The sequence below is a fragment of the Gasterosteus aculeatus genome, chromosome X (genome assembly GCF_964276395.1).
Source record: "Gasterosteus aculeatus chromosome X, fGasAcu3.hap1.1, whole genome shotgun sequence".
Taxonomy (NCBI): domain Eukaryota; kingdom Metazoa; phylum Chordata; class Actinopteri; order Perciformes; family Gasterosteidae; genus Gasterosteus; species Gasterosteus aculeatus.
In genome coordinates, this window is record NC_135698.1 from 12320237 (window position 1) to 12331750 (window position 11514).

Sequence of the window (11514 nt, forward strand, 5' to 3'; positions counted from 1 at the left end):
CTCGTGCTCCATTGGAATGAATTGGAATGATCTGTTAGAGCGATGGTAAGGTGTCTCGTCTCGGTTGTCGAGGACCCGGGTCTGAATCCCGCATAGGACTCTTCTTTTCTATTGTAATGCAAGTCTTGCCGCAAAGACGTGATTTCAACGTATTTAATATTTCTCTCAAAACGTCATAAATATGGAACTACACGCTGTGCTGTTAACAAGTTGCTTTTAGGACATAGTAATGCGGGCAGTTTCAAACATTACTTGTGTAGTATCTTGTATACTGTCATCTTTGATACCGTCACTTTTTGATGATGTCACCAAGGTGGTGGTTGTCCCTGCAGTGGTCCTGCCTTACCCCTGGCTTAATAATCCCCAATATGAGAATCATTTCTGTCATAGGAATTGAATGTACTGTTCATCTTTAAGTTGTTCATACTGTACACACCTACTTCTCTGATGTTTGTCCTCAGGTTTCTCTCAGTTGAAGGTTGTTGTTTTTTTTACATTTGGGGGGTTTTGGATTAGGATGTTGCATGTTTACAGATTGTAAAGCTGAACAAAATTACATGATTTGAATTGAATAAACACGTTGACCCAAGGAATCTGCAACTGAGGGGTGCTCTGCGCATTCTGACTGAGGATGAGGGAGATGCAGCTGATTTCAGGTACACTCTCCCAATTCCAGTGGCTTGGAGACTGATCTTGTTACAGAATCTGAAAATGACCGTCCAATGATTCAGAAGAATGGGCTACAAACAAAAAATTCTAAACCACCTTGTCCATGTTGTTTCTGCACTTTTAATTACATAGTTTATTTCCCTGAAATACATTTCATTGTTCTATTGTTTTAAATTAGGAAAAGTGTTATATGTATAGTGTTGTGTTCAATTTATAATACATACAGAATAATAAATGAATGTGAATGTGTTCTTTTAGCCTCTATGATCACTGTTTCATAGATATTAAATGCTATGCTATGCTCCTCTTAAGGTATGTAGCCTCATTGCTCACTATTATGTACATGAAATACTATGAGGTTAATCACTATTAATAGAGAGACACAGAAGAGGTTCAGGGACATCTTCAATTTAATTCATAGTAATTTTTGTGCATTTAACCTGGACGAGGACCACCACACTGATTATCAGCCTCTTGATGTTTGAGAAACAGGTTTGTGTGTATTTGAAATGTGGTCCTATACAATAAAATCTTAACTTATTAAATATATTATATTGACATAACCTAAATATTAATTGTTACTGTATCCAACCTCTATTATGAAGAGGAAACCATTATAAAGCTAATGCAGTGTTATGTAACCACAGCCCTGAATTAAATGTTCACCTCAGAAACGTTTTATGTGTTTCTTCCATCCAATATGAATACAAATTAGATGTTCACCTGTCAGTGTAATCCAGTAAAGTTTAGCAGCACAGCAAACTACAGCTGCTCCTCTTCATCTGCTTTAGAAAGATGTTTGACTGTAAAAGAACTCTGATCTGATCCATTGAGATTTTTTGCCTAGGTATTTGACTTCTGATATACAATTCTTTTATTTAAAATGAAAACGAAAAAAAAGCTTGATTGAAAAATACTTAACACTCAAGAAATGTATTAAAATACATTAGCAGGAGCAAGTCATTACGTCAGCTGCTGTTCCGGATGCGGAAATGACCGTGCTCCCGTATCCGTTACGTTGGAATCTCGTCTCCCGAGTCTATTCTCGCGGGAACGCAAGGCCAACTTAATAAAAGGTTCTTTGATTGGATGCTGTTATCAGGAGGAAACGAATAAGACTAGAGCTTCTGATACGAGAATAGTAGTGATGGCAAAGTGAAGCTTTCTGAACCAGTGAAGCTTTCCAGCCAATTGTATCGGAAAAAGGTTCATTCATTGAATGCATCGCAAACTCTATGGTGACCTCTGCTGTTGAAAACCTATAGTGCAAATGTATCGAATAGCCTACCAGTATATATTTTGGCCCAGTCTCTGTGGGTTGAACATGATTATGAAAAGTTGAACCAATAAATCATCTAATAAATACATGGATTCCTATATGAATAAAACTATTGTTTTTCAGGTTTGAATTGTGTCCTTGTTAGTTGTTAGCTTTTTCTTCTGCAGTGAAAGTCCATATTCTTACTGTAACACAGACCTGAAAAACTCTTGTTGCAGTTATGTTTATTACTGATGTTAGCTATATTTTGTGTAGGTTATTGTTAACGTTAGATAAAAGTAAGTAACGCATTCATGGTTAATGTTGTGCCGTTTCACCAAAACATTGCATTGGAATAGTTTTGAATGTAGTTGTCGATGAGGTGACAGTGAGAGGGCGTTGTCACAGGTCCATGAGGAAAAATGAGGAGGCTCATCACCTTAAGGTTTTTTCTGATTTCCATGTTCTGCTGCAGTTGCAGAAACGTTGCTGTATCCCACAAAGTTCCATTGTGGTTCAGTTTTTCAGCCTGATGTCAATGAATGTGTGGTGCCAAAATCTAGATGACAACCTTACACCCTCATGGTCTTTAGGGTCGTTTGGACCTTAGACAATAACATTTAATTTTGTAACAGAACTATATATATATTACAAATATAATTTTACTCTGTTTATTAATGTTTTTGTTATTCAGTTTTTGAAGGTTTTATAATATCTATAAATCAATATTTATTTATCATTGGACTCAAAAGACATAATTTATCATCAATATCAGAAACAACACAGAACATTTAGACAGACATTTAAAAACAGAAGAGGGTTGTTTGAGGACAATACAGGCTGAGAAATATGCTGTGTGATTGTCACGACCTGGCTCTTTGGGCCATGACAAGATTGGAGTTACACTGGTTTCCGAGGTGTAACATTCTTTATTTAACACACAAAACAACGAAAAACCATAACCATTCCAGATGGGATGCGAATGTCAGTATTATCAGTAGTGTAGGATGTGCATGAGGGTAAAGTGTAAATGGTGGGTGTTGTCCAGGACATTTAACCCAAAGGAAAACCGGATTCAACAGGCGGCTGCCCTACCACACCGGACGTCTGCTGGAGAGAGAAGAGAGCGACAGAATCAATGAATGAACACAGGGCTTTCTAATCTCAGGGCACCTGGCCCAGGTGCCTTCAATCGCCAAATCTCATTGGAAGGCTGCTGCCTCCACAGCAGGGGTCGTCACAGTGATGTTAAAATAAAGTAGGTGATAATAAAGTTCATAGACCTGGTTTAAGAGTTTGCTCAATTACTCCAATGAAATGTAAAATTGTTGTGCAGGAGACTTATTTTCATGTTTCTATTAACAGGTTACATTTCATGCTAAAGAGGTTCCTGTGGTACTGAAATGCATGTCATGTTCCTGTTTTGCTGGGAAAGCTCTGTGCAACCACATTGTGGCCTTATTGTTTCAAAGTGCTCACTACTGTACCATGGGCTTCAAGACTGTACCATTGCGGCCTAGGACACATGTAATACGTTAACATTCATTACATTTAATGATGTTGGACTAGAATTTTGTAATGACTTTGTCAATTAATAATTTATCATCAATACATTTCAGGGAATTGCTCCTGAGGCAACAAATGACATGGTAGTGTGTAAACCAGTACCGAAGTCCAAGGATCATGCCTGAACTGGTGTGAAATGTACACTGTATAGAGCATATGGTGGTAAGTCTGAATGAACACCTATCCAAATATTTTAATGTATAACAGAACAATGATTAGTATATTTTCCCTTTAAACTTTCAGTTGATATCTTCTGCAAATTATGAACATCTTAGTATATAGAGTTTGGGGCAGCTCAAAACATTTTCATCTGTATTAATAGAGGTGATATGTGCTGATGTCTGCTACAATATGAAAGGTCAGGTTAGAATGATATGTAAATTTTACTTGACATCTCACTTTTTTGACAGGTCCTCTTCCAGATCCTCACATCATTGCCAGTGTTGAGAAACTGCGAGACAAACGCCCACAACCAGGCATTAGTAAATTGCTCCACGGGCTTGAGGCCCTTAATTTTGTGGACTCTAAATTTGGCCCTGTGCCATTTGGGTCTTTGCTCTCTTACCAGTGCCCTCCAGAGATAAGTAGAGACATTATTAAACACCCTGGTGCCCCTGGATTTCCTCAGTTGACCTCGTTGAAGGTCATCATTTTAAATATCACATACAATTTGAGTCTAACTACAAGCAACAATGCCACTTAGAAAGCCTTAAGGTGTCAAGAGAGGAACTCTTTAGACAGCAGCTATGAAAAGAGGGCTGAAACTGGAGCCTGACATACTGAGGCAATATTCTGATTTATGTGAGGTCACTGTGACGCAGTGTGGGGTCGTCATCCACCCTGATGCACCTCACCTTGCAGCCAGCCCTGATGCTAAAGTCTTCAACCCCAGAGAAACACCACCATTTGGGTTGGCAGAGGTAAAGAGTTGTGATGTTGAAGATGTTTCTCAAGTTAAACACCTGATCATAGTTCGAGGCCAGGCCTGCCTTAAGAAAAGCCACAAATTTTACGTTCAAGGCCAGCTGGCCATAAGCGGACTTCAGTGGTGTGATTTTATAACAGATACTCACACTGACTTCACAGTTGAAAGAGTATTTAGGGATGAGATCATCAACTCAATGCGACTGGATTAACTGGATTATTTTTATCACAACATCTAAATGGATGTGTTATTACGTTGAGACAGAATTTCCTAATGTAAATAGTTCCATGTACATGTGATGCATGTTATTCCTGTTGAAAATACTTTTTCCATTTACAACTTAAGTCAGAGTGCATTGTATGTAAATATCCTTTGTCTTATCGAGCAGTGATCACTCTAGTTTTTACAGTCTTACAGTTGCAAGGAACTGCTTCCAACCTTGTTTGTAGCTTTGAGCTGCTATGAAAGTTTTGTATTAGTTTCCTTCATCTCACATAAATGCTATTACCAAATATGTAAATAAAAAAAGGCAAGTTTGCAAAATATTCTTGTTCTTTTAATGGTTAAGGTGTAAATGCATTTTATTCAGCAAAAACCTTTTACAGAATGCTTCACAACATTGTTTATTAATAACCATGAAAATATACTAAAACCTATGTTCATTGAAAGCATAGAAAATGTAGCAAATTTAAAAATATATTACAAAGCACTTATATTTACAGAATATCTACACATAGTGTCAAACACCTAAAAGAATTAATCTCACCCAAGAAAGGAAATACTTCACACAGGTTTGTCCCCTTTGATATCAAGAGGTCCCTGATAGTTTGAGAGTAGGCAACAGATGGCCCACAACTGATTGACTGAACCTACCACTAGTACTAATATTACTACAAACTATTTTAAACCTCTTTTTATTCATCTCAGCTTTTGTTATTTCTGTACTTTTAAAAATCCAATTAAGCTCCTGCAACTTCTGTATTTTTTAGAAAATCTATTGAAATTCAGCTTCCCCACTTTATTTTCAGCAGTTTTTAAAAATAATTTCTGCTTTTCCTATGCCTCTATTAACAGCAATGTTTTAGTATTCATTTCTGTATTATTTTTGGCAATATTTCACATTTATTTCAGCTGTTTTCATTTCTGCTTTTTCAGCAAATCTATTGAAATTCCTTTCAGCTTCTCCCATTTCTGTATTTTCAGCAATTTCAAATTAATTTCAGCTTTTCAAAATACCTGTAATGTCAGCAAATGTATTCAAATTCCCTTCAACTTTCTGTAATTTCAGCAATTTTCTGAAGTTCATTTCAGCTTTCAGCATTTTGCATTCCAACGCATTTTCAGCAGGAAATGCATTTTGTAGTTATAGTATATGTGCATATATGTTGTTGTGGTTAGACAGGCCTGAAGTTTATTTTGTTTTATCTTGTACATTTGATCAATTTTCTATTGCTATCCTCGGCCGAGGAGGCCGCCGGCGAGGGTGAGGGCAAGGAGGCCGCCGGCGAGGAGGAGGCCGCCGGCGAGGAGAACGAGGACAGCGGCGAGGACGACGAGGACGCCACCACCCCCCGGTGGCGCTGACTTCCCTTTTTTTGGAATGCACTAAAGTCTAAGCGTTGAGTTACATGCATTTTTAAGACAATCAAATTATTATAGTATTAGATTATATATTATTATAGTATCTATGTGGATGAGACACATAGTTCAAAGTTCAACTGGAGGACATTGGCATGAATGCAAGAAGAGCTCTATTGAAGAAACACCTGATGGTTTGCACAGCCGTCTACCCAACTGGGTTATTTCCCCTTCAGAAATAAAAGACACAAAAACTTGTCAAGTGAAAAATTCTGTATATTGTTGTAATTTCTTAGTACAGAGCTGTCGAGCAGAGGGTCTGTGTGTGATGCTGGGGTCGCTATCACATTCAGCAGCTCTTATCAGTACTACAAACTGTATAAATAGTATACAAAGTCAAAATATGTACAAAACTTTCCCACACACACTCACACACAATACGCAACAATATACAGGCAAGACTTAAACAACTGACACCACATTTAAAACAGTTCTTCAACAACACACTCAGCACCTGCACTTTGTGTCTGGAGACGCGGCGCCATGGACCGGGTGGGAGCTGTTACTCAGCATGAATTGCGGCGAGCTCTGGGGAGCCTCCTCTGCGATGGCCATGCCGTTGCGGGCCAGCAGCTCCCGGGCCATGAGGACGAAGGCTGCCTCCACGTTCTGGGCCTCCTTGGCGGAGGTTTCCAGAGCAGCCAGCACGCCGTTGTTCTCCGCCAGAGTGCACGCGTCCTCGAACAACACCTGCCTCTTAGCCTGAAGGTCTGACTTATTACCTGCGAGGATTTATTAATATTCACCAACATTACAAGACTGTTCTTATTTTTTCAAAAGCATTTAACTCATTTATTTAGCATTTTAGTGTCACTCTGCTTACCAATGAGGATCAGCACCACGCTGGAAGCTCCAAACTGCTCCACCTCCCTGATCCAGTGGGGAACAGATTCGAATGTGCTGTGGCGTGTGATGTCATAGACCACCATGGCCCCGTGGGCGCTGCGGTAGTAGCTTTGAGTTATGGTGCGGAAACGCTCCTGTCCTGCTGTGTCCCACACCTGCATCTGCAATGACGACACAAAACACAACTTCAGCCCAGTGTGACTTAGTGTGTGTCGAGTGCAAAATCATTCAGACGTGTTTTTGTGTGCAGAACTCTTAACAAATAAGTTTAACACACCCAGAAGGCTAACACACAGATGATGTCATGCTAAAGAAGAAGCCAACCACTCCCCTTATATCTATCATATCTACTTTTAGATAAGAGAAAGAAAAGTAACACCTCTAAACAGGCTTTTCTTAATACATCAAAAATGCAGCAATGATTAAATCAAATGATCCCTGAGATGAATGTGGAATGTAAGAGTAGAGTGCATGTCACATACCTTCACCTTCTTGCCATCAATGTCCAGGGTGCGAACAGTAAAATCCACACCTATGGTATTTTGCTGCTTCTCGATGAATATGCCAGACTTGAAGTTCTGGACCACGCAGGTCTTCCCCACATCTGAGTCTCCAACCAGGATGATTTTGAAAAGGAAGTCGAAAGAGTCCTCGATGTCGGGCCCCGCGGGCTGCATGGTGGGAGCAGGGATATGTGTACACAGAAAACACACACACACACAAGCAGAAACACTAGATCCTGGATCATCTGTGCCTCTATGCAATGGAACTGGTTCCTTCTAAGTTGTGTCAATAAAAAACTGACAGCGTTTAGAGAAACGGCAGTCTTGGAAAGTGATGCAGTCGGGTTCCCAGTTCAGGTGGCTCCAGATGAATATGCGTGATCCAAAGGTAAAGTTGTCCCATTATAAAATAATCTCCATGTTAAACAACAGTTTTTTTTCTAAGATTTTGCTCCGTCTGTCATTTTAAAGCTCATTCACAAACTCTACTCTCCTGGAATGTAATACCAGCATCCAAAAAGTAGCGTTTTTCTTCATCCCGTGCCAGTTTCCATTTCAACGCCGCACGACCGGACATAATCGTGAAGTCTTGTAGTCAATCTTCGTCTGCTTATTTGTGTACTGTGACTCTTTCTGCCCTCTACAAAGATAGACACGCCCCTTACCTGTCTCGATAGGTGTGATCTCAAACTGCCGGCCCACTTGCACCACTGCATCTTGGGATATGGATTTTTGAATTTGTATTCCGGCTCTGTACTAGTGCATAATACCTGGAAGAGGCAGGAATTAAAACTCAATGATCTGTAACGCTATTTACTGACAAAGTGACTGGCTCCAAAGTGGACCTGCAGGGTTAGACAAATGTAGAAACGCCGCTCCACTTTGTAACTTACTATATTAGTTTGACCTCTAGCTACACAGTTGGGAGTTGGCCACAGCGCTGCAGGTTGAGTTTAAACAGTTCTGCACCTCATTATGAATTCAGGTTTTGCTCACGTGTGCAAACACTCCTGAGCAAACAGCTTAAAGTGCTCCTGCAATTTAACTTCTCCTGACAGAATGTTAACACACATTTGTCTTAACAGCTGTCCTTTGGACCCAATAATGTTATTTGTACGTTTTTAAAGTCCTACACCGCTAACCCCTTGACGACCACTGCCAACCAACACATTCCACAGCACTCAAGAGACCATTAGCACAAGGGAAACAACGACACATTGAAAGAGCATAGTTTACACTTTCATAGTGCCGTGATAATAAAGGTGTAATAGAAATCATTTTACCTCAGGCTGCATACATTGATATCACAGTGCGATGCTAACACAGAATGAGCACACTGCCCTGAACCAGTCTCTCTCTCTTTCCAACCCCCCCGACTCGTTCTGTCGTCATCTCGGCCCACAGATGAACAAGGCACAGCTGGACACAGAACAATGTGTGCGTGTGAGGGCCACTTGACCGAGCCGCGTCTATCTTTGGCTGTGACCACCAGCCACCATCTTCCTGTTGTGTGGCTGTGACTGATTAAATGCCATGACATGTGGTTTTGTGATGGAACAAATGAGAAGAGCACAACAGGGGAACATTTTTGATAATGTCTCTTTTTTATGCAAATAGCAAATTGATCAAATGTACAAGATAAAACAAAATAAACTTCAGGCCTGTCTAACCACAACAACATTTATGCTATCCCCAAAATGCAGACCTCCTTATATACAAATTAATTTGAGCTAATGCAACATTGCTCCAGTGTACAAAAATATAGTGAACAAAAACAAAGATATTACAGCTAAACTACCACATTCATATTAAGGAGCAGAGACATTTCTGTGATTCAGCAGTCCCGTCTCAGGAGCTTTGTTGGAGTGGATGACTGGTGATGAAATCATATTTGATCCGTAACTAAGCCGGCGCGTGAGTCGCAGACCTCGGCCTGCCGTGTCATCTTCTCTGTGCTGCGCTGGCACAGTTCATCAGCCTGAAAGCGGTGCTGGGGCTTTGTTAGCATTTTTGTTGTTTCTGGAGTTTCTTGGCAGAAGTCTTATTTGGTGTTATTTCCTGAGGAGGGACGTGAATGGGCTTCCAGGGGATTGGGTTGTAGAAGCTGGGGGATGCGCGTGATGTGTCGTAGGGACCTGGAAGAAATCAAAGCAATAGAATACTAATACATAACAAATATTAGCTGGCCAAACGAAATGAAGGAATACAATGACATCTGATTTGCCCTAAGGCGAACCTTGAATACTTATACTGCTCACACTTGATCAATTATATGGTGTGAGTTAGACCAAGATGGAGTACGCCCCGTTAATATTTGCCAGATGACTTAGATGACCTTACCTGTTGGGTAGCAAGGTGATTTGGGACTTGCTCTGCTCTTTCCGTTGGTTTTAGCCAGCCAGTCCTTAAACTTCTCCTCTGCCCTCTTGTGGCGCTCTCGCTCCTGCGCCTCCTTCAGGGCAGCCGCCTCCTGTCAAGGTAATTGGATCTATCAGAATTGCTCTGCTTCATTAAAAGCTGAATACCGGATGAAAAAATAATCAACATTACTTTCTCCTTCTTTTCTAATTCTATTTTTTCTTGATTCTTCTTCTGCAGCCAGACTTTGTACTTTTGTTGAGCTTTCTGTTCAGTCTGCCTCTGTTTCTCCAGCTGCCTCTGTATCTCTTCCTCCTCCTTGCTCAGTTTTATGAGGTGCTCCTGCTTCTCCTGGAATTGCATGAAAAACCAAATAACAGAGAGGTCAGCATTTGATAGTGTAGCATTACTGTACTTTACAGTTTTACTGACTTAAGTAGCCAGAGCCTACCTGTTTCATTTTCATCTGTAGCCATTCTTGGATCTTCTCTTCCACGACTATCCTTTTCTGTTCCCGCTCCCGTTCTTCTTGTTCTATTTTTTCCTTCCTTAACTGCTCCTAATGTTTTTAGTAAATGGGTACAAAATGTTGTACTAAGTCAGACAAAATGCAATAAGAAGAAAAAATATTTTCAATGCATTGTATTTGATAAAAGGGAGAAAAAAAACTATGCCTGGCTGAATGTACACAATACGAGAAATGTAAATAACAAAAGTAACAACTGCTGCAGAAATAGAGATATAAATGTGAACTGAGTTTTGCCTCATGTGCTTGTTTTTCCAGTTTGAAACGGTCTTCTTTGGCCTTGTTCACCAGCCACATCTCCCACGCACTGAGAAAGGGTCCACGCGAGGCCCCCGAAGCCTGCTGAAAACGCAACACATGAGAATGTTTTAGCTTTAGTTTGTTGTGTAATATCATCCGAGCATATGCAACGTCTCAGTAAGACAAACTACACCAACGTGGCTTACTAACGCTCATCTCAACAGCTCGTTCAAACGGTTAGCAAAGTGGGGCTAACGTTAGCACCCAAAGGAACGTAACGTTAGCTTGGATATTATCTAACGTGCTACGAAGGTTTAGAACTAACTATTATTCAAGGTGACTCGGCAATCTATGCGTGCGGTGTCTCTCGCTAATGGAATAACTACGAACATTTGGTAAATAACCTTTTTCGCAGATAATTGAAGAAAAGTTTCGCTGTTGTGTTTGTCTTTTTCACCAACGCTGGAACTTTTTTTATCCCATGATACACCGCGTCCCGAAGCTGGCCTGTAACCACACACACACACACACACACACATATCAATGGAACATAAACGAGAGATTGTTATGACTCGTTGCATCGTACAATTTATTGAGGGGTGAATAAGGACCCAACTAACGTTAGTTCTTAATTTATAAACATATACAATTAGTGAGCGACAATTGATAGTGGGAACAAACTCTTACGACAATAACTGGTCCTCTTGCGCCCTCTTGTCCCCTTGCGCCCTCTTGTGGATAAACACTAGACGTACGGGTCACGCTGAGATGTTGCCAGATATATTTGGCTTGTAAAGTTATTGGCAAAAAATATCACAGCAAAACTAAAGTAAGAATGTGTATGAATGCACTCCTGGCCTCTCCAGAAATAAATGCGTTGTGTCACCACTCAAAGAAGGTACGTTCACGTCACATCTCAAAGTGGAACATCTTGACCCTTAAAAGGTCAGTGCAGCAGTGGATTTCTTCTGCTTAGCACTTGGTG

General features: G+C 40.4%; 2 protein-coding genes across 2 annotated transcripts; both read right to left on the bottom strand.

Moving 5' to 3' along the window:
• Positions 1-6254: 6254 nt before the first annotated feature.
• On the bottom strand, positions 6255-8729 carry LOC120809726 (ras-related protein Rab-19). Its single transcript, XM_040163744.2, has 5 exons — positions 8689-8729; positions 8071-8175; positions 7385-7573; positions 6880-7063; positions 6255-6778 (listed from the first exon to the last, which is right to left on the bottom strand). The coding sequence occupies exons 1-5, from the start codon at positions 8698-8700 to the stop codon at positions 6504-6506; spliced, it is 765 nt and encodes a 254-aa protein (XP_040019678.2). The 5' UTR covers positions 8701-8729; the 3' UTR covers positions 6255-6503.
• A 261-nt stretch (positions 8730-8990) lies between these two features.
• Positions 8991-11279, bottom strand: LOC120809193 (uncharacterized). Its single transcript, XM_078082781.1, has 7 exons — positions 11217-11279; positions 10934-11036; positions 10527-10631; positions 10215-10322; positions 9956-10114; positions 9746-9875; positions 8991-9540 (listed from the first exon to the last, which is right to left on the bottom strand). Exons 3-7 carry the CDS (start codon positions 10584-10586, stop codon positions 9407-9409), a joined length of 591 nt encoding a protein of 196 aa, XP_077938907.1. The 5' UTR covers positions 10587-10631; positions 10934-11036; positions 11217-11279; the 3' UTR covers positions 8991-9406.
• Positions 11280-11514: the final 235 nt, after the last annotated feature.